At 40.0% G+C, this 23,967-nt stretch overlaps 1 protein-coding gene and 1 pseudogene across 3 annotated transcripts in view; both read right to left on the bottom strand.

The window, feature by feature from the left end:
* The window catches only part of RFTN2 (raftlin family member 2), a 93,573-nt gene that overhangs the window by 42,056 nt on the left and 27,550 nt on the right, over nucleotides 1–23,967 (bottom strand). For both annotated transcript variants that reach the window (XM_050750721.1, XM_050750722.1), the window contains exons 2-5: nucleotides 21,473–21,656; nucleotides 19,151–19,265; nucleotides 14,490–14,769; nucleotides 11,797–12,006 (exon numbers count right to left, since the gene is read on the bottom strand). In XM_050750721.1, coding sequence (XP_050606678.1) covers nucleotides 11,797–12,006; nucleotides 14,490–14,769; nucleotides 19,151–19,265; nucleotides 21,473–21,656 — 789 coding nt within the window. The remainder of the gene's footprint in view (nucleotides 1–11,796; nucleotides 12,007–14,489; nucleotides 14,770–19,150; nucleotides 19,266–21,472; nucleotides 21,657–23,967) is intronic.
* LOC126932139 (glutamate dehydrogenase 1, mitochondrial-like) lies at nucleotides 191–4,180 on the bottom strand (annotated as a pseudogene). Its single transcript, XR_007718120.1, has one exon. The product of XR_007718120.1 is annotated as a glutamate dehydrogenase 1, mitochondrial-like (transcript).

Here is a 23,967-nt window from a genome sequence, read left to right as displayed (position 1 = left end):
CTGCCGCCCAGGCTGGAGTGCAGTGACTGGATCTCAGCTCACTGCAAGCTCCGCCTCCCGGGTTCACGCCATTCTCCTGCCTCAGCCTCCCGAGTAGCTGGGACTACAGGCGCCCGCCATCTCGCCCGGCTAGTTTTTCATATTTTTCAGTAGAGACGGGGTTTCACCGTGTTAGCCAGGATGGATGGAGACAGTTTTAATGGTTTGGATAGAAGATCAAACCAGCCACAAGCAGTCCCTTAAGCCAAAGTCTAATCCAGAGCAAGATCCTAACTCTGTTCCATTCTATGAAGGCTGAGAGAGGTGAGGAAGCTGTGGAAGAAAAGTTGGAAGCCGACAGAGTTTGGTTCATAAAGTTTAAGGAAAGAAGCTGTCTCTATAACATAAAATTGCAAGGCGAAGGAGCAAGTGCTGATGTGGAAGCTACAGCAAGTTATCTAGAATATCCAGCTAAGAGAATAGATAAAGGTGGCTACACAAAATTACAGATTTTTATTTATTATTTATTTATTTATTTTCAGACAGGGTCTCACTCTTTCACTCAGGCTGGGGTATGGTGGCACGATCTCGGCTCACTGCAACCTCTACCTCCCCAGGCTCAAGCGATTCTCCTGCCTCAGTGTTCCAAGTAGCTGAGATTACAGGTGCATGCCACCACACCCAGCTAATTTTTGTTTTCTTAGTAGAGATGGGGTTTCACCGTGTTAGCCAGGCTGGTCTCGAACTCCTGATCTCAAATTATCCACCTGCCTCAGTCTCCCAAAGTGTTGGGATTACAGGTGTGAGCCACCGTGCCCGGCCTAAAACTACAGATTTTCAATGTCAGTAAAACAACCTTCTAGTGGAAGATGTCATCCAGGACTTTCATTGCTAGAGAGGGGGAGTCAATGCCGGGCTTCAAAGCTTCATAGGACAGGTTAACTCTCTTGTTAGGGACTAATGCAGCTAGTGACTTTAAGTTGAAGCCAATGCTTATTTACTATTCTAAAAATCCTAGGGCCCTTAAGAATTACGCTAAATCTACTCTGCCTGTGATCTAGACATGGAAAACAAAGCCTGGATGACAGCACATCTGTTTATAGTATGGTTTACTGAATATTTTAAGCCCACTATTCAGACCTACTGCTCGGAAAAAAAGATATCTTTCAAAATATTATGCTTATTGACAACGTACTTGATCACCTAAGAGCTCTGATCAAGATATACAAGAAGATTAATGTTTTCTTTTCTTTTCTTTTTTTTGAAAACGTAGACTTTTAATAACTGCTTTTATCACCAGGTTAAGCCATGCAGTTACGAAGTAGTTAGAAATTTCTGAAAGGGTGTTATAGTTAAAAAAAAAAAAAAAGCTGATTCTTACACATATATTATCTAGCACTTCATGGGGACACTACTGTTCAAAAGGCCCTGACCAAATAACTCCCAAATGAAACACTCAACCCAAGGTTGTTTTCAGCCCACTGCTAATGAAGCTGGGTGCAGAATGCAAAGCCTCTAAAAGGAGAGGACACAAAATCAGGTGAGTAGGGCCATTGGCAATGCTCAGAGCCAGCCAGACTCCAAACAGGGAGTCTGGTTTTCTTCTGGGACACTCTACTTGAATTACTGTTTAATTAGTCAACCATAGGTCTTCAAAAGAGACCAATTAGTTAACATGATAAAAAGGTTACTGCATTCTTTGGACTATGTGTCATAATTATAGTTAGCAAATTCTGATAGTTTTAATGAAAATAGCCTCCACCTTTTTGCAAGTATGACGATAACTTATTTATCCACAGGGCTTTTAATGTCTGCTGAACAGCAATACATGACTGATAAGCTATAAATGACAGTTTTATGATATAAAAATACTAGTTTTTTTCATTTGTTATTTTTATAGGCATTCACTGTTTGAGTCAAGGTTAGGCTTGTTAAGTGATTAAAAGCAATTTTATGACAGCAGCATGTACTTATTTTATTCTAAAAGAATAAAATTGATAAACAGAAACAGCTTTTATATTTGTTTGCAACCTGCAAAATTGAGTTATTTTGCTGATATAAAACACTAAGAACTCACTTGAGGACCATGCCACCTTCTGAAAAGGCCACACACCTACTTCTTAAATGGGTTACAGTTACAGTGTGTCCCACACTCGTCCAGAGCATAATAAGTGAGCAACTGACTGCTCTTGACTGTCCCTTCCCCAGCAATAGCACTGATGGTGTTGGGGACAGCCACAGAGCAAGGCTGCACAGCCAGATGGAGGAGACTTTATTTAAAGGCAAAATACCAAAATGGCTCTCTGGTGTAGGTGATTTCTACTTTCACACTCAGCTTGTACATGATCCCCTAACCTTAATTTCTTTCTCCTTAAAGGGCTGATTTGGACTGACTTGTTGAGAATGGTATCCATTATTAATGTCAGGAGGGAAAGGGATTTCTGTGGTTACATGTAAACTTGTGATAGGTCTGCAGAAGTTACAGGTGAAGAGGGCAGTGAGGAAGTCAGCCACGATCCATCTATGTGAAGGTCATACCAGCTTCATTGTACACTTTGAAGACTTTCTCAATGGCATTGACATAGGCAGCTATTCTCAGGTCCAATCCCAGGTTAGTTATACTTCATGACTGTGCACATAATTTGCCTGGTAGAACGCTCCATTGTGTATGCTAAGCCAGAGTGCACGATGTCTTTCTCAGATGCACCCGATATCCTGTCTTGGATCTCTGCTGTGGATACAATGGGAACAGTTCCACCATGCTTTCCAAATTTTCCTTCTAAACTCTCTTGAACAGACATGAGCAAGTTGTAGTTAGAAACCCTTTCATATTTGAAGATCAAATGGCCATAGCTGACATGATTCAGATTCTTCAGCCACTCAAAGTAAGATACTGTCACTCCTCCAGCATTCAAGTAGAGATCTGGAATAACCACAATGTTTCTCTCCAGGAAGATCTTGTCAGTTTCTGGAGTTGTTGGCCCATTGGCACCTTCAGCAATGATCTTGGCTTTGACTCTGGGTGTGTTGGATTTGGTCAACGGCTTCTCACTGGCAGCTGGAATCAGTATGTCACAGTCGGCCTCCAAGATGCTTCCTTCATAGGGCTTTGCCCTGGGAAGCCCAGAATGGACCCATGTTGCAATTTGAAGTCTTCCAGTTCCTTTGGGTCAATACCATCTGGATTCCACATGCTCCCATCAGACTCACCAACAGCAATACATTTAGCACCAAAACGATGTAAATATCTCATGGAGTGTAGGCCCACATTACCAAATCCCTGAACAACAAATGTTTTATCTCCAAACCCTGGTGTCATTCCTAAAATGCTCATGTAAGAAGCTTCATTGATGAAGTTTTCAATCTCACGGAAGACACCACGACCAGTAGCAGAGATGCGTTCATGGATTCCCCCTTGGCTGATGGGTTTACCAGTAACACAGGCGTGTGCATTAATGTCATAGTGCCCTTTGGTGCTGGCATAGGTATCAGCGATCTAGGACATCTCCCCCTCACCTTTGCTCATGTCTGGGGCAGGCACATCAATGCCAGGACCAATACAGCCCTTCTTTGCTAGCTCCATGGTGAACCTCCTTGTGATCTTTTCCAATTCATTATCGGTATAGTTCTTGGGATTGATCTTAACACCAGCTTTTGCAGCCCCAAATGGCACATCAACCACTGCACACTTGTATGTCATCAGAGAAGCCAAAGCTTTTACTTAATCTACACTCTCATCAGTGCTGTAACAGATACCTCCCCTGCAGGGCGTGCGGTGCTGGCTGTGCTGGGCTCGGCAGCTTTCAATGACCTCCCAGGAGCGGTCGTTGCGCCGGATGGGGAAGGCGAGACTCAGCACTTGGTTGCAGGGCTTGATGATCCGCAGGATACCGCGCCCCCGGTTCCGCTTCTGCTCCTCGCTCTCACGGGTCCTCAGGTCCTCCACCAGCTTGTCCTCCACGATGCTGGCGCCGCGGTCGAAGAAGTCCTCCACCATCTTGAAGAAGTTGGGGTCGTCCTCGCGGTCGGCCACCGCCTCGCTGTAGTGGCGCCGGGCGGCCAATGCGAGCCCCGGCTGCGGGGCGGCGGCGGGCTGTCCCCGGGCCTGGCCCAGCAACGCGGCGGACTCTGCGGCCGCTGAGCCCAGGGCTGCGGGCCCGGCCCGGTACAGCAGCAGCGCCTCGCCCAGGCAGCGGTACATGGCGCCAGGCGGAGGGGAGGTGCGTGACGGTCGCGGAACAGGCGCGCTTTCTCAGAGTCCCCGCTACTAGGGAGGAAGAAGATTAATGTTTTCATGCCTACTAACACAACATCCATTCTGCAGTCCATGGATCAAGGAGCCATTTTGACTTTCAAGTCATATATTTAAGGAATACATTTTGTAAGGCTATAGCTGCCATGGATAGTAATTCCTCTGATGGATCTGGGCAAAATAAATTAAAACCTTCTGGAGAGGATTCACTATTCTAGATGCCATTAAGAACATTTATGATTCATGGGAGGAGGTCAAAATATCAACATGAACAGGAGTTTGAAAGAGGTTGACTCCAGTTTTCATGGATGACTTTGAGGGGTTCATGTGGTGAAAATAGTGAGAGCTAGAATTAGAAGTGGAGCCTAAAGATGGGACTAAATTGCTGCAATCTCGTAGTAAAGCCTGAATGGATGAGGAGTTGCTTCTTATGGATGAGCAAAGAAAGAAAGTGGTTTCTTTCTTTTTTTGTTGTTTTTTTTTTGAGATGGAGTCTCACTCTGTTGCCCAGGCTGGAGTGCAGTGGCACGATCTCGGCTCACTGCAACCTCCACTTCCCAGGTTCAAGTGATTCTTGTGCTTCAGCCTCTTGAGTAGCTGGGAATGCAGGCATGCACCACCATGCACAGCTAATTTTTGCATTTTTATTATTTATTATATTTTTGAGACCGGGTTTTGCTTTTGTTGCCCAGGCTGCAGTGCAATGGCATGATATTGGCTCACTGCAACCTCTGCCTAGATCAATCAAAGGTTCAAGCAATTCTCCTGCCTCAGCCTCCTGAGTAGCTGGAATTACAGGTGTGTCACTATGTCTGGCTAATTTTGTATTTTTAGTAGAGACAGGGTTTCACCATGTTCGTCAGGCTGGTCTTTGTATTTTTAGTAGAGATAGAATTTTACCATGTTGGCCAGGGTAGTCTCGAACTCCTGACCTCAAGTGATCCTCCTGCCTCGGCCTCCCAAAGTGCTGGGATTACAAGGGTAAGCCCCTGTGCCCAGCCTAGAAAGTGGTTTCTTAAAATGGAATCTACTCCTGGTGAAGATGCTGTGAACACTGTTGAAATGACAATGAAGGATTTAGAATATTACGTAAACTTAGGTGATAAAGCAGTTGGAGGGAGGGTTTGAGAGGATTGACTCCAATTTTGAAAGAAGTTCTACTGTGGTTAAAATGCCATCAAAGAGCATCATATGCTAGAGAGAAATCTTTCGTGAAAGAAAGAGCCAATTGATGCAGCAAATTTCATTGTATTATTTTAATAAATTGCCACAGTTGACCAGGCACAGTAGCTCATGCTGTAATCCCAGCACTTTGGGAGGCTGAGGCAGGTGGATCACTTGAGCTCAGGAGTTCAAGACCAGCCTGGGCAACATAGTAAGACCCTGTCTCTAAAAAAATAGCCAGCGTGGTGGTGCATACCTTGCTTGGTCCCAGCTACCCAAGAGGCCAAGGTGGGAGGATTGCTTGAACCCGGGAGGCGGAGGTTGCAGTGAGCTGAGATCACATCATTGTGCTCCAGCCTGGGCGAATGGGCGAGACTCTATGCCAAAAGAGAAAAAAATTAAATTAGAAATTGCTACAGCCACCCCAACCTTCAGCAACCACCACCCTGATCATTCAGCCGCCATCAACACAGAGGCAAGACCCTCTACCATCAGGCTGGTCTCAAGCTCCAGGCCTCCAGGGATTCTCCCACCTCGGCCTCCCAAAGTACTGGGGCTACAGGCATGAGCCACTGTGCTGGCCCATTCTTTTCAAATATATTCATCTTACATAAAAGCCACTCAGTCTTAAAGTAATATTGACACTCCAGGAAGAGTTATATTCTGCAAACTTGGGAACTTGTGTACTCCTTGGCACAAGGCTGCATATCCTGAGGGTACTCGAACCCTGGTTTGAAAAGCACATGTTTGAAGGGCTCCCAGAGAATGGTTTACTTTTCTGGACATGTCTTTTAGCAGGACATGACATTGACATTCTTGTAAAGGTGCAGAGAGGTAACACTCCATTGTAGTATTTTTGGTTCCCATGTCATTTTTGGTATTCAGCTGCCCAGAGTTGGGCCCAGGAGCATCTTTGAAGTAGAGGGCAGGCAGGTATGGTAACTCTAAAAAGAATCTTAGCCTATCCACTTCTTTCCATCGCCACCATCATCTCTCAGGGACCACTGCAACAGCCTCTTAATAGCCTCCCCACCACACTTCCACTCTTGACCTCTGTGATCCATTTCTCATAATGAGGGCAAATAAGTTCCTCTCCTCTCCTCTCCTCTCCTCTCCTCTCCTCTCCTCTCCTCTCCTCTCCTCTCCCCTCCTCCCATCCCATCCCCTCCCGTCCCCTCCCCTCCCCTCCCTTTTCTCTCCTCTCTTTTCCTTTCCTTTCTTCTTTTTTTGAAATGGAGTCTCACTCTGTTGCCTAGGCTGGAGTGCAGTGCAGTGGTGTGATCTCGGCTCACTGCAACCTCCACCTCCCAGATTCAGGAGATTCTCCTGCCTCAGCTTCCTGAGTAGCTGGAACTACAGGCGCCCACCATGCCCGGCTAATTTTTGCATTTCTAATAGAGACGGGGTTTTTCCATGTTGGCCAGGCTGGTCTTGAACTCCTGACCTCAAGTGATCTGCCTGCCTCGCCTTCCCAAAGTACTGGGATTACAAGCGAGAGCCACCGCACCTGGCTAGAAATTCTTTAAAAAATGCAAATGAGATCATGACTCCCTCTTTAAATCTTTAATGAATGAATTGGAATAAGTATCTTGATAAAAGCACACACTCCATCTAGGTGGCTCCACCACTTTCCAGTTGTGTGAATGCAGGCACCTTATGTAAAATCTCTGTGCTTCAGTTCCTTCATATGTACAAGGAGAATAAGCATGGCCTGGCACGACGGCTCATGCCTGGAATCCCAGCACTTTGGGAGGCCAAGGCTGGAGGATCACTTGAAGCCAGGAGTTTGGGACCAAGCAGGGCAGCAAAGTGAGACCATCTCTACAAAAAAATTTAAAAAATTAGCTGGGCGTGGTGGTATGCATGGAGTCCTGGTTACTGAGTCTGAGGTGGGAGGATGGCCTCAGCCCAGGAGTTCAAGGCCAGTGAACTATGATTGTGCCCTTGCACTCCAGTCTGGGTGACAGTGAGACCCCATCTACAAATAAATAAATAAAGTATATATATATATTCCTTTTTTTTTTTTTTTTTTTTTTTTTTGGAGACGGAGTCTTGCACTGTCGCCCAGGCTGGAGTGCAGTGGCGTGATCTTGGCTCACTGCAAACTCTGTCTCCTGGTTCAAATGCTTCTCTTGCCTCAGTCTCCTGAGTAGCTGGGATTGCAGGTGCATGCCACCACACCCAACTAATTTTTTGTATTTTTAGTAGAGAGGGGTTTCACCATGTTGGCCAGGCTGGTCTCAAGCTCCTGACCTCGTGATCTGCCCCCCTCAACCTCCCAAAGTGCTGGGATTACAGGCGTGAGCCACCGTGCCTGGCCACAATCATCTTTACCTCACAGGTTGCTGTGGGGACTAAATGAGTTAATGAATGCAAAATGCTTAGCACGATGCTGGTGTAGAGCAAGTGCAAAATAGGTGTTAGCTGCTGTCGTTGCATTCTTCCTGTTTAGGACCCTGTAGGGACTGCCTGTTGCCTACCTCTTCCACTGTGTCCAGAGCCATACTCTTGCTTGCCTTGCTCCAGAAACACAGACTGTTTCCCAGTTCCTCTTCTCTGCCCTAAGGTCTTTGTACCTTTAGATGTGTTTCTCCAGCCTATAATGGCGTACATCTGGTTCTCACAGGTCTGCTCCTCTCCAGCTGCCCAGTCTCAGTGTGATTGCTGCCTTCTCAGAGGGGATCTTCTGACCGCCTCTTTAAGTGGGTTCTTCCCTGGTACTCTCATCATAATATCCTCTACGGTCATGTCACACAATTTTCTTAGTTTTGAAATTAGATACATTTGTTTTGACATTTTCACTGCCTGTCTGCCCAATGCCACACGGCTAGCACCTTGCGAGTAGGGAAGAGTATTATAAACCCAGTGCCTGGCATGAGACCTGGCATATATGGAATGAGTTTCAATGTTATTACTCCATCCCCACTCTTCATTGTGCTACCTCTCCTCCACTAGTGCCACACAAACATTTTTACAGGAGTGGAAAGATTGAAATGAGTAACAAGTGAAGTCTGAAAAGAATTCTTAAAAAATCAAAATGTAGCCTTAAGATGTGGTATCCTAAGGTGGGGAAAGACTGTGCTCCGGGGGTGGTGGGGCATTTGGAGGCTGGTGAAGTGTAGGCACCTTGAGGGTCATTGTGTGTGTGTGTGTCCCAGGGTGTGCTTCACAGCAGGAAAGGCTGTTAGAGTGAGCGTGGAGGGACCCTGAGAAGGAATTTCACAGATCTTACAACTTTTACACTCTGACTGCTGAAGTAGAAAACTTTTTAAACATTTGTCCCCCACCTCTGTGTTTCTGGAGGGAAGTATTTTATTCAATGTGATTTGTGGGGTAATATATTTAAATTTCTGAGCGCTGTCTGGTTTTGTTCTCCCATTCCTCATGGTGGGCTAACTTCTTACAGTATTTTGGAAGAGGATAGAAGCAAGACCAAACAAAATATGCATTGTCTGCCCCTACCACCCTCCCCATGTGCTTTAGATGTCAAGCATCAAACATACCAAAACAAAGCGACCAATTCAGCCCTGCTTCCTCTGACTTGCTTTGCACAGTGACACAGCTATTGGTCACAATTTCCCCTCGGCAGCTTCCCTGTGTACTCCCAGGAAAGTCCCAAATGACGTGCCCAGGTGACAGACCCCGCAGACTGATGTGGCTCGTGAGGGGCTTTCCATAGCCTGCAATGTCAAATGTCTAATGAGACACTCCAGAGCTGCTGAGAGGGGAAGATTCTGCACCCCCCTCCATGACCCCGCTCCGCCCCATGAGCTGCTAAGAGGGAGTCACCCTGGGGCTCTCTAAATAGATTCTGAGGCTTTAAGAACAAAAGCCACACAGAGCCTGGCTGGCAACTGCTGTGGCTAATTTTATTCTCATCAGGCAAGACCCAAGGCAGGGATGTCTGAGAGAGATTGCGAAAAGCGTATGTTTTGTTTTTCTGTTCAGCAGTAAGTCACACACCAAAATTCGAAATGGCTTCAACTAAACTTTTTGGAGAGAAGAGAAACAGGAGAGAAAGAGAAAGAGAGAGAGAGTGAGAGAGAGAGAGATTATGAAGCACAAACCAACCTCTAAATAGATGATCCACACTAAAAGTACTGTAATTGCACATAACAAGTGGCAGGAAAGAAAACTAACACCAGAAAATGAACTCTGACTGTAGGCTAGGCATTCTGGAAGTCACTTTATTTTATTATATCTTATTACATCATCACAATAATAAAAAGTAGGAGTATTTTTATTCCTCTTTAAGAAACTGAGACTCAGTGAGCTCAACTAACTTCCCAAGATGACACAACTAATAAGTAGAAGACATAGGATTTAAACCTTGGTCTGATTCTAAAGCCCATGTTTTTCCTATGAAACTTTGCTGTTACTATAAAAGACCAAGTGGATGGGACTGTAAACTAGTTCAACCATTGTGGAAGACAGTGTGGCGATTCGTCAAGGACCTAGAACTAGAAATGCCATTTGACCCAGCCATCCCATTACTGGGTAGATACCCAAAAGATTATAAATCATGCTGCTATAAAGACACATGCACACGTATGTTTATTGTGGCACTATTCACAATAGCAAAGACTTGGAACCAACCCAAATGTCCATCAATGATAGACTGGATTAAGAAAATGTGGCACATATATACCATGGAATACTATGCAGCCATAAGGAGTTCCTATCCTTTGTAGGGACATGGATGAAGCTGGAAACCATCATTCTGAGCAAACTATTGCAAGGACAGAAAACCAAACACCACATGTTCTCACTCATAGGTGGGAATTGAACAGTGAGATCACCTGGACACAGGGCAGGGAACATCACATAAACTGGGGCCTGTCTTGGGGTGGGGGGAAGGGGGGGGGATAGCATTAGGAGAAATACCTAATGTAAATGACGATTTGATGGGTGCAGTACACCAACATGGCACATGTATACATATGTAACAAACCTGCACATTGTGCACATGTACCCTAGAACCTAAAGTATAATAAAAATAAAATAAAATAAAAGACCAAGTGGAAGAAGCTTCCAATAACCAAAAAATACTAAGAAATATTTTTAATTTATACACACACACACATATATACATATATATATATATATATATATATTTTTTTTTTTTTTTTTTTTTGAGACAGGGTCTTACTCTGTGACCCAGGCTAGAATGTTGTGGGTACAATCACAGCTCACTGCAGCCTTGACCTCCCTGGGCTCAGGTGATCCTCCCACATCAGCCTTCTGGGTAGCTGGGAATACAGGTGGCTGCCACCATGCTTGACTAACTTTTTGCATTATTTGTAGAGATAAGGTTTTGCCATATTGCCCAGGCTAGTCTCGAACTCCTGGACTTAAGCAATCTGCCTGCCTTGGCCTCCCAAAGTGCTGGGATTACAGGTGTGAGCCACGGTGCCTGGCCTACTGAAAAATACTAAGAAATATTTATTAAGCACCTGCTATGTGCCAAGCACTCTGCAAGGTGTTGTATTACTGGGGTGCTCCAATGGGTTTGGTCCTTAATACTGCTAGTTAAAAGGGCCTATTGGAACATGACTCCTGATAATTTAAAATATCATCCAAAGTCTCTAGTTGGAGCAGTTAAGGTAATACTAGGCTGATTTAACAGTAGTAAGGTACAGGGAGATCTTATTGGCTTTTAATTATTTCCTTTAACCTCACAGAGTTGAGTTCCTAATTATCCTGGATTTCATAACCTTCACCTTTCCTAATGCATTTTTCTAGTGTCATTACTACCTTTTCTTTTTCTTTTTTTAACACTCATCTCTGAAAAAAATTTCCTAGAAAGTCATTTTTGATAATATGTTATAGTTTCTCTTTGTTTTCGTGATAGACACAAATAATTACAAACTCCATTGTAACTAAATGAGAAAGGCTAGAGAGGGATGAAAGACAAGGTGAAAACAGAAATAAGAACAAAGCCAACGTCACTTTCTAAACCAAAGATGACTTTTCTATACAAATTATAGAAAGAATCAGGTATAGACTGACTATAAACATGGTAGATAGCATTCAAAATTGGGATAATGTAATAAATATGAATAGTAACCATGAAATGCCATCATAAACTTCTCATTTGGACTATTATAGTACATCTTATTTGGAAAATTCTCCTAGTCAATCACACGGTGGTTTCCCAATTACAACCCAACAGTGAACATTTTATGTTATAATTCTGCCCACCCTCCTTAAGTGTCCATTGCGCTGAAGGAGCTTTAAGCTTTTAAATTAAAGCTACATATCTGTGTAACAGCTGGAATTTATTTCCTTAGGAATGGTATCTGTCCTTTCAGCCATAGAACTTGAGAGGTAAAAACATTTTCACTGATTTTGATACAAGTTCAAATTCTTCAGATATAAAATATCATTAACATAAAACTTACCTTTAGATGTTTCCCAGAATACAAAAGAATCAATTAAAGACAAGCCTTGTTTATAATAAAAGGTAGTTAACTCCAGCCAATCAGCATCAAGCGTACTAATGACTGATCCTTTTCTTGTTACTTTCATTGACAGGATGCCTTCCTGATAGGCCAAGGAGGTTGAATCATCATCAAAAACATTGAAGACTGTATACAGTTTGTTGTCTGAGGCTAGACATTCAGAAGGAGAAAAAAAGGGAAAATTATAATTTTGTTGATCAAAGATTCCTAATTTTTTTCAGTAATCATGAGATATTCCAAGCATACAAACAAGCACTCAGCTTAATCAAATGTCAATATTATGCTATATTTGCTTCAGAGTATTTTTTCAAAGAAATGAGAATTGGATACAGTTGAGGCTACTATGTAGTATCCTCTAATTCTATTCTCTAGAAGTAAGTACTATAATGAAGTTGGTGTTTATCATTCTCATTCAAGCTTTTAATCTTTCAATACACACTAATAAACCCATAAATGATATGTAACATTTTACAGTTTGAAAAATTTTTTTAAAGTGGTATTCTACTGTAGATATGAATTGACTTTTTGTTCGACATGCCTTTAAAATGTAAATAACCATATAGATCTTATTCATTTATTTTAATTGCTACATAGTATGCCAATGGTCTAGTCTCCTTTTGGTGGACATATGCATTATTTCCAGTTTTTTTGTTATTACAAACTTTATATCTTCTTGGACACGTGTGAGAGTGACTCTAGAACAGACATGGAAATGCTGGATCATATCTTCTGCTTTACTAGGAATTGGCAAATTCTTAACGTGGGGTCAATGGATCCACACCTATGTTTGTGTTTTAGGAAGTTTAACATCACCTGTATGACAGACAAAAGTATCTGGATTTCATGGATTTCACCAGATACTCAAAGAGGTCTTTTGTGAATTCTTGCTACCCCCATTCTCCCTCTTCTAATTAAGAACCACTACTACAGAAAAGTTATTGAGAAGTATGTAGTTTAAAAATACTGAGAGAGAGAATCTAAAGATTTACAGTTACATTAAGTACTATATTGGATTTAGAACTTAAAGAAATAGAAATAGACATCTGATTTGCTCAAAGTAAGGGTGGGAACTCACATGGAGTGTAAAGGTAGGAATGGGTGGAAGATAGTGAATACCTCTCTGACCGTAATTCCCATACCTCTTGTTCACTATTACATTCTGATATGGTTTGGCTGTGTCCCCACCCAAATCTCATCCTGAATTGTAGTTCCCATAATCCCCACATGTTGTGGGAGGGATCAGATAGTGACAGTTGAGTCATGGGGGCGGTTTCCCCCATCCTGTTCTATAAATCTGACGGTTTTATAAGGGGCTTCCCCCTTTGCTGGGCTTTCATTCTTCTCTCTCCTGCCACCACGTGAAGAAGGACATGTTTGCTTTCCCTTCTGCCATGATTGTCAGTTTCCCAAGGCCTCTCCAGCCATGCTGGACTATGAGTCAATTAAACCTCTTTCCTTTATAAATTACCCAGTCTCAGGTATTTCTTTATTTGCAGCATGAGAACAGACTAATACACATTCCTATAATTTTTACATTGCAAAAAAATCAGGGACATTGTTAGCTAGGGAATGAGTGAGAAAAGAGGAAGGCAGTGGTGATGGTGGTGGAGACGGGTGAGATCTAAGTTGGTAAATGCTCCCAATTATTTCTTCAGGAGGTGGAGCTTATGTGGCTAAATGAATCTCTGCCATGTATAGGATGCTAAGCACATCAAAACATAACCCAGAAAGCCTGACACCAAGGCGTGCTCCTCCAGTGCCAACACCGACTGAAGGATCAGTTAACAGCAGTTAATATAGAGCTTATTCTGTACCAGGCACTGGGTCAAACACTTTGTAGATATTTCTTATTTACTTCCCACAACAACCCAATGAGGGAGTTCTTACTATTACCCCTTTTTATAAAGAAATTGAGGTATCTGATTCCAGAGCCCATGTTGTTAATGCTAAGGTATACGTAGCCTTTGCTTTTCTCTGATAGTGCTTTTTTAAAGCATGCCCACAAAGGTATCAGAAAATTTTGAACAGTCCCAAATGCATGAATAAAATACTCTCAATTTCTTGGGAAGACTTGCTAGCTGGCACAGAAGAATACAACTGTTGTTCAAAGTTATTTTAGGATGCAGGCACTATTGTTATATTAATTGTTTCATCGTGATGTGCCAGTTTCACATTCTAGTTGATGATCAAAGAAAGCCAATTAATTTCAAAGGTGAAAACCATCCATGAAATGGGAAAGGCCAAAATGAAAATTCTCACACGCTGTTTATTAGTACAAACATAAATCAGAACAGCTTTTTAGACTTAATAGACTCACTTATTTGGTACACAAGTACAGCCTCCAATTTACAAGGGAGTTTTGGATGACTAAATAGAAACCAATCTTCAACACAAAGTTTCATTATGTGGATGGCATTGTATGTGCTGCCAGAAACAACTGTCTAAAAAACTGCCATGCCTTATTGCTGGCTGTAATAATTTTTAAAAATCATGACAAGTTTGTATTAGTTCATTTAGTCATTATAATCTTTAGCAATTTACTTTGCCTCATATTTCTAAAAGAAAACCTCAAAAACTTATTTTGCTTAATCTAAACTGTAGTATATTCTCTTTCTACTAATCTTGTCTATTACCTTCTTCCTTTCTTGATTTAGAGGAACTAGGGCTGCCATTTTGTTCCATTTGATAGTGTCCACTTTCATGATGAAGTTCTTCCTCAATTCCACTTTCAGATGATTGCCCACTTAATGTCCCTTCATTCCAACTTCTGCAGTTTTCATCTGAACCGTGTCTCACATGTAGCATTGATTCTATATCTCCATCATGGTTGGCTCCATTGCAGAATTTAGATGGAGAATAATGCTGTGATATGAATCCAACAAATTTCATTCCTCTTTTAGCAGCGACATTAATCTGATATTTAAAAAGAGATGGCAGAACAAAATATAAACTCTATTTTCATTGATTATTTTATCAATTAACTTTTAGGCTTATTGAGGAAATCCACTAGAAGATGGAGTAACCTGACCAGTAACAAAAGACTCATTCATAAACTAATGAATCACCTGTAAAATAGCACTGCCCCCAAGACCATGCCACATGATCATCATGACCTTCAAACAGAACCAAACATACTTTATAAATTATGAAAACAGGAATTATTTTTCTCTGAAGGGCCACTGTTTGGGAAGAACTAATAATTCTGTAGCATGATTTTTGCAGACCATTTAACAATGATGTCTCCAGTTGGAGCAAAATTAAAACCTATTCCAGGAAATCCCTAAAAATAACATTACCAAATACATCTTCATTAACAAAGAAGAGCTTTGTTAGTTTAAAAGCAAAACTATATGTATTTTGCTTTTAAATTTAATTAAATTAATTAAAAGAGTCTTTGTTCTATTTTTCTTCTTCATGTGTTTAACTGGCAGCTCCTTTGAAGGCTGACATAGAGGACTATGTCTTATTCTTCTTTGTATTGCAGTGTTTTGTACTCACAGGTGCTCTATAAGTACTTGTTAAATTAGTTAACTATAAACTATATGTATATAAAACTATATGTATTTTGCTTTTAAATTAATAAAGCTTTTCTTTGTTAATGAAGATGTATTTGGTAATGTTATTTTTAGGGATTTCTTGGAATAGGTTTTAGTTTTGTTTATTTGATGGTAACAAAGAAAAATGTTAAAAGACTGATGCTTGACAAATGTGTAGGTATAAAGCATAAGCCCAATTCATACCACTACTCTTACAAAGCTTTCTGATCGGCTTACGTCTTTATATTATTGTCTCCCATCTGGGCCAAATACATAGGATTAGATTTAATCCTACCAATTAAAGAATAGGATTCTGAAGCATATAATATAATATAATACCAGTGAAATAATTTCGAGAACTTAAGAATGCTTATTTTTACATTTAACACTTTTCCCATTGACATATCTGTAAGATTTAGCTTTTGTTTAAATGTAACAGCCAAAAACCTAAGGCATGTTCCTCTCTGCTTTTACTTCGTTTCTTTGTTCTATTTGTCTTCTTCATGTGTTCAACTGGCAGCTCCTTTGAAGGCTGACATAGGGGACTATGTCTTATTCTTCTTTGTATTGCAGTGTTTTGTATTCATAGGTGCTCTGTAAGTACTTGTTAAATTAGTTAAATGAAGAAATAGCAATTTTTTTATATGGCTACTGTTTTAAACATTTAAATTAAATGTAAATGCTATCTGGGAGGAGAAGAAAGAATTATGATGGAGGTTGCAAATGCAAACATTTAGAATCAGAATGAAATGGAATGAGAAAAGCCAGGAAGAACTGGGGCAGAACAGAGAGCAATGCCCAGTCAATGGGGGCAACTTAGTTCACTCAGCTCCAGCTTGTGAGGCAGGAGAATTCTGAGAGCGGGGAGAGTGTGGGTGTGTGGAGCTAGGACAAAGGACTAGGGCTGGTGAAATATCATTTGTTCCTATGAATTAACATATTGAGATTATAACAATTTAAAACAACCACTAGTTTTCCTTTATATCAATTGTCCTGGGAGAGAAGAAGAGGGAGGGATAGAGATATGGCATTCTGCAGGGAGAAATGGGTGAATTTGTCGCCAGTGCTTCCTCTAGGTCTTATTAGTCGATTTGAGTGAAGATATGCAGAAAAGCTTTTTTCTATTACTAGGAAATTTTATCTGGAAAGGACTGGTAAGAAATATAGTATTTTTTTCCCATTTTTTAAGTTGGAGGATTGATATTTTTAAAATGTTATTTTTAGTTTAAAATTCTGAGAAAAATACTTGTAAACCTAATTTTAAAATCAGAGTGAACACTGGTATAATGTTAGAACTTGACTTAAAAGTTAGCTGTTCAACAACCAACTCTTTACACAAGGCAGCTGCTCAAAAATATTTGGCAATTCATCTCAGGCTCTTGTTCTTACCAGGAGCAATGCTCAAATATTTCATGTGCTAGTTTCCTGAAGCTTTTCTCTTAATGAAATAACCCCGTTACTCGAATTGCTGAAATAACAGTACTTTCCTGTTTAAATAGATCTTTAACTGTGTCCAGGAAGTCAAATGCAAAACAAGGGCTCTGATGGTGATCTATTAAGACTAAATTAGCAGCTACATTTTTGTTTTCAAAAGAAATTTGCTGGCGTGGATTTATTACCAGAAAAAAATTTCCCAGAATAGTACTAATAAACAATATATGTAGTTTGTTAATAAAATTTAGTCTCAAAGACTATTCCTAAAAACCCTTATTGATTAGTGACTTTGTACCTAAATGGGAAATAATCATTAGCAACTATAACTGGCTATCCCCAAACCACAGATATTACATACATGGTATTTAATGCTTGGAAAAAACTAGAGAAAAAAGTGAACACATTTCATTTTCTTACCTGAAAGGAAATGCCTTAGATTTTAGCTGTATGTATTTAAATAAAAAGTAAAACCTTATAAATATGTCAATGCAATGGAAAAGAAACACCTTTCACCATAAAATCCCATCAGTTTAGAGTATTTATGAATGTACAACTTTTTGTTTTAATTAATCAATATACATATAGCATTTAACTTTTCATTTAAGTTTCAATTAAGTTATATTGTATAGACTTTTCTCTCTTGACAGTCAATATAGTTGTCATGTTTAATGCCTATAAAATATTCTATTATATTAATCCATCGTTGTCTCTTTCAAAGTCTTCCAGTTATTGAGAATTTGGACCCTTATTCACTGTTCATTAAATATCTTTGTATAAAAATGTTTTTTTCCCCTTTTCAATTATTTTCTTACAATCAGTTCCTAAGGAGGGGATTAAAAAATAAAATGGGATTTATGGCCAGGCGTGGTGGCTCACACCTATAATCCCGGCACTTTGGGAGGCCACGGCAGTAGGATCGCTTGAGCCCAGGAGTTTAAGACTAGCCTGGGCAACACAGACTCCTGTCTTTACAAAATAAAAAAATTGGTTGGGCATGGTGTCAATGCCTACAATCCCAGCTACCAGGGTGGCTAAGGCAGGAGAATTGCTTGAGTTCAAGAGTCGGAGACTGCAGTGAGCTATGATTGTGCCACTATACTCCAGCCTATTTTCTTTAACAACAACAACAAAAGGCAAAACAGGATTTATGATTCTTCTTACTAAATAGATATTAAAGAATACTGCATTAATTTGTTACAATGCCAATTGTACTATGAATGTTAGCTTTTCTTTGTTGTTGTTGTTGTTATTATTATTATTATTATTATTATTATTATTAGAGATAGAGTCTTGCTCAGTCACCCAGGCTGGATTTTAGTGACTTGATCACAGCTCACTGCAGGCTCACTTCTGGGCTCAGGTGATCCTCCTGTCTTACCCTCCTGAGTACATGGTACTACAGGCATGTGCCACCACGTCCAGCTGATTTTTTTTTCTTTCAGTTTTTGTAGAGTTGGAGGTCTTGCTGTGTTGCCTAGGCTGGTCTTGGAACTCCTGGCCTTAAGTGATCCTCCTGCCTCGGCCTCCCAAAGTGTTGGGATTATAGGTGTGAGCCACCACACCTGGCCTTAACTTGTCTTAAAGCTTTGCAATACTGGATTTTAATTAAATTTCCCAGTTTAATACTGGTGAGGTATTAGTTCTCAGGTTTTATTAACATTAAACATTATTAGGTTGAACCTGTTACCAACTGTCTCCTAATTATTGATGTTTCTTTCTTTTACATTTGCTGTCCATGGTCTCTGTCCACTTAAGATTGCATATTACTTTCATGGATTTGTATTCCTTTCCTGTAATGTATATTTTGAAAATGAAGCTCCATAGGACATGTCTGTTGCTGATTTCTCTTTGATTCTTCTTTTTTAAGCTTAGTTTTCCTAGTACAGTTAACTTATATTTATATACTCAAACTCCTTAATCTATTCATTGAATATATTTACTCTTCCTGTTTTCTTTTTTTTATATTAAAAAATTACTTCTTTATCTCATCTGAACTGCGGAATTTATTCTCTGCAGAACAACTGCCTACTTTCCCAACAGTCTTCCTTAAATAATGGTTGTTCCTCTATTTTATTTCATCAGGTTTGTCATTAAACTTCTTATATTTGGTTAAATTTAGTTCTGATTGTCCATTTTGTTTCGCTGGACTGTATTTCTGTTTTAAACTCTTTACAATTTGGCACAAGTACTTCGATATGTTTTAAATTCTGGTAGAAAAGTTGCCTGTCATTTCCTTATTCTTTTTAGGGTGAAAAAGGAAATTGATGAAGATGAAATACCAAATGTTTCTTAATATACCATGAAAAAATGCATACGTTTAGTACCTTTTCTATCAGTTCTTTTGCTGTGTCATTTGTTTGTGCCTCAGAAGTTAGGGGACATTCCTCAATCACAAGCCTTGGGCGTCTTTGTCCACTGGGTGCTGCCGAATTCTTTGGGCTGTAACAGAGGAAACATGTTGATGGTTGGAGGCCAATTGTTGTTTTTCAGCTAATATGCTCAGTGAAAATGAGTGAGCAACTCACAAACAGGGTCAAGGTAATAATTTTTTGTTATTTCAAGCCTGATGGTTATCTCCTTATTAAAAAATACCAGAAAAACACAATAACTTCTACTAACTCAAATTTCCTTAATTTAAACCGCTATTAATTTAAATTGTAATTTAGAAAGAAAAGCTTCATGTCTGTAGTTTTAATAAAAGTTATAAGAAATAATTTTAGATTGTTGTTATATCTTATCGAACAAAAGCAGAAGTAAAAATTCCATTTAAATGCCAATAAATATTGCCCTTTTCCCTTTTTCTTCTTTTCTGATCTTTTTTCTTTGCTTATTCTTAGCCTTGCCAGGGTACTGCTAAGTCTGTCTGAAGTAATCTTAAAAGCAGAAAAGATAATTCACACATGGTTGAAAAGATTTGTAATTAGGACATAAGCATTACTACTGTGCAAAAATGTCATGTTTGCTTAGTAATGCTTGAACTAGTAAACATCTGATGAGGCTTCATATTCTAGTGAAAGCTGAAGCCTGTACACACCCTGCCAGACATGTTAAAGTAGGCAATTACTCCATGGGAGATAGTGTTCCTTAAAATCACACCTGGAATTTTTTAAGGCCCTTTCTTGTTTCTTGAAATTTTCCTATTTTCTTAGTTTTCCTCTAATTTCATTTTTTCCTTCTCTGCTTAGCCCTCTCATAAAGTGATTGTTGTTGATCCATCACTATAAAGAGAAAACATAGTTTTTCCCCTGGTCTTTAGGATGGTTTGGATATACAGTCATGCACTGCATAATGATGTTTCTCTCAACAATGGACTGCATATACAGCGGTGGTCCCGTAAGATTATAGAGTAACATATTTTTACTGTACCTTTTCTATCTTTAGGTATGTTTAGCCACACAAATACTTATTATTGTGTTACCATTGCTTACAGTATTCAATCGGTAACAGACTGTACAGGTTTGTAGCCTCAGAGCAATAGGCTAGACCATCTAGCCTAGGCGCATAGTAGGCTGTACCATCCAGGTTTGTGTAAGTACACTCTATGATGTTCACACAATGACAGAACAGCCTGAGGATACACTTCTTAGAATGCATCCCTGTCATTAAGTAACATATTAGTTGAAAGGCTGTGTAAAAAAAATATTAAATGTGTTAATCTAAGATATTTGGTTATTTTTATTCTTCATTGGAAAGAACAACAGTATTTGACCATGAAAACTATCAAATTCACAATCTAGGCTGGCAAAAATGGTTGCAGTATTGTTTGGAAAAGTAGCTATTAAAATAAAAAACACTGCAATGGTTAGCTTTTCAATTAGATTTTGGAGAAAGGTTAACAGGAGGTCTGTCCAATTTGTGAGAACTTGTCATAGTAGGCCTTTCTGTCATTAACAGTTTTAGAATGGGCCGGGCGCAGTGGCTCACACCTGGAATCCCAGGACTTTGGGAGGCCGAGGTGGGTGAATCACCTGAGGTCAGGAGTTCGAGACCAGCCTGGCCAACATGGTGAAACCCCATCTCTACTAAAAATACAAAAAATTAGCTGGCTGTGGTGGCAGAAGCCTGTAATCTCAACTACTGGGGAGGCTGAGGCAGGAGAATCGCTTGAACCCGGGAGGCAGAGGTTGCAGTGAGCTGAGATGGTACCATTGCACTCCAGCTTGGGTAACAAGAGCGAAACTCTGTCTTGAAAAAAAAAAGTTTTAGAATGTAGAGACAGTTTATGTTGCCACTATTAATAAAACAATGTAGGACAGTCAGAAAGCTTAGTGAAAGTGGACTTGGTAGGTCTGCTCAGCTCTTTAGCCTAGTGTTAGTATCTGTAGCTCACTGGTACTCCTGCGTCTGCTGAAGTGGCTACAGGAGCTTCCAGGTGCCTCTGGAATCTATTTTGCTTTCCCTTTGTTCATTGACATTCTCACTTAGGACACATTTGTCTGCGAGAAGCAAAAATCAATCAGGAGTTTTAAGGAAAGAGGTATAAAATTTCCTTGCTTCAATCCAGGTTCCACTGCTGGAAAATGTGCTTTAAATTAAAACCCCCATGTGTCCTTTATTCTCTGTCACTTGATTCAAAAATTTTGTTTTTCTTTTAGACAAAGAGAACTGTCACCCACACCTGCCTCTTTTTTGAACAGCATGCTTACCTTAATTTCAAGCGTGAGAGCACCACTCTGTATAGGTAACTTGCAGGTAGGTGTTTTCGCTGCCCCACAGGTTGTATAACAGGATGAATAGCCCCGACAATATATCCTTTAAGATAATAGTCTTCCACTTTTGTTACTATATCTAGAATTGAATTTATCTTGATGACTTCTGGGTTTGATGAAGCTGAAATATCAAAAGCAAAGAGAAATTTGCACATTCTTAAAATTGAATTATACATTATTTCTACCTATGTGTGATAATGCTAATGAACAGGAAAAGATCTTGGCCAGGTGCAGTGGCACATGCCTGTAATCCCAGCACTTTGGAAGGCTGAGGCAGGAAGACTGTTTGAGCCCAGGAGTTTGAGACCAGCCTGGGCAACATAGCAGGAACATAGTAGGACCCTGTCTCTACAAACAAACAAACAAACAAACAAACATCTCCAATGGCTTAATCTCAGATAAATTTACATTAACATGTATTTCTACGTTTTTAAAGTCATTTCAGAAAAAAGGAAAGTGACCTTAAAAATTAGTAGATACATAATATCACCACTATGTCTAAAGCAGAAATACAATGAGTTTTTTCAATTAAGGCAGTTTCATTTTTTAGGATTTCATTTGAGTGACTTTATTTCCATTAGTAGATATTGAAGACATACATAGGAGATACAATAATTTGAAGAGCCAGTCATTTTTATGACTGAACAAGATGAGATGCATCATTTCTTTTTTTCTTTTTTGAGAGAGGGTCTCACTCTGTCCCCCAGGCTGGAGTGTAGTGACACGATCGTAGCTCACTGTAGCCTCCACCTCCTGGGCTCACGCAATCCTTCCACGTAGCTGGAACTATAGGTGCGTGCCACCACACCTGGCTAAGTTTTGTATTTTTTGTAGAGGCGAGGTTTTACCATGTTGCCCAGGCTGATCTCAAACTCCTGAGCTCAAGCAAGCCTCCTGCCTTGGCTTCCCAAAGTGTTGGGATTATAGGTGTGAGCCACCGCTCCCAGCCAAGATGCATAATCTCTTAAAAATAAAATCCATAATAATCTAATAATTTAAAATGGGAGAAATGGCATTTATTAAGCAGCACTTGTCAAGTGCTTTCTTATTTCTAATTACTCTTTCAAAGCACTGTGTTTTAAGTTTATCTGGGAAGCTAAACATATAATTTCTCATGGCACTCATGTAAATGCTTGAGTAAAGGTGAATGAAAAAGTAAAAATATCCAGTAGTTCTCTTTGATAAATAAAAATTCTAAGCGTAGTGGAAATTTGAATGAAAAATTGATTTGCAATTAAACCATTCCTTGAAGGAGAGCAAATCTGTAGAAACTATAGAATAGCACTATCTGTACAGACTTTAGAATAGTAAAAGGAAAAGAGTGTGCTATCTGGGAAAATGTTCTTAATGTTCCAGCAGTATTAATTTAAATAACAACTTTATTTGTTACAGTATTTCTCATTGTATGAAAAACAATCAAGAAGTAATATCCAGAAATAGACTTGCATTTTGATTAGCTCTTAAGTAACAAGACATATGAAATTAATTCTAGATATGGGCCTAGTGGGCTGTTGACCTCTGTCAGTGCGGTGAGTGGTGTCCAGCAAAGAACTGCTGCTGATTGCCTGAGCACAGGAAGGAGGCTCAGAAGCAGATGAGGAGGAAGGGCCAGAGGAAATCCCCTCCTCCCCTTACATTAGTATCCATGAGATGAAACAAATCCACCATCAGTGGGTATTCATGCCAACTTCGAAAACTAAAACAAGCGCTCAACAGAAAAGTTATATAAACCAGGAAGGGTCCACTTCCTCCAATTTTCACCCTCTTTTGGATTTAAATTAATATTTTACTTACAATATATTTTCTTCATCATTATGAATAGGAATGAAAACAAAGAGAATGATCCTGGACTTTGAAGAAACAGCTGGACTTCCTTGTAAACAGCCCAGCTCTGCTTGTTGGTGTGGTAATTCTGTGATTCATTTGATTTTACTCTTTAGTATTTTGACTATCAACTCTGATTTCTAAACAAAGGAACTGAAAAACTGTAACAAAATGGAAGCAACTCTTAAGACTAAGGAATGAAACATAACCTAAACTTATTTTTAGAACTATATACTAATCCTTAAAAAATTTAAAGAAAATTATTTACTGCAGGAAGTGGAAATGCCTTAGCGTGATACAAAAGAATCTTCATAGTCTGGCCTCTGCCTCTTGATTCAGCCTCCACTTGTGTTAGTCTTTCTCTTACATGTCTTGCTTTGGGATGCTGGAAGGACTTGGAATTTCTGAACCTGCCACTCTGTTTCATGCCACCAGAACTTCATTTCCTTCCCTGTTCTCCCAGCCTGAGTTAATTATTCCTTCCTCTGAGCTGCATGTCCTTCTACTAGTGCCCTTATCAGATTGTATTATAGTTATTTGTTTATGTGTCTTGGTTGTTAGACTGAGAATTTCTTAAGGTAAGGAACCTATCGTATTCATGCCTTTCT

This window comes from Macaca thibetana, chromosome 12, assembly GCF_024542745.1.
Source record: "Macaca thibetana thibetana isolate TM-01 chromosome 12, ASM2454274v1, whole genome shotgun sequence".
Lineage (NCBI taxonomy): Eukaryota > Metazoa > Chordata > Mammalia > Primates > Cercopithecidae > Macaca > Macaca thibetana.
This window is presented reverse-complemented; position numbering and strand designations above follow the sequence as displayed.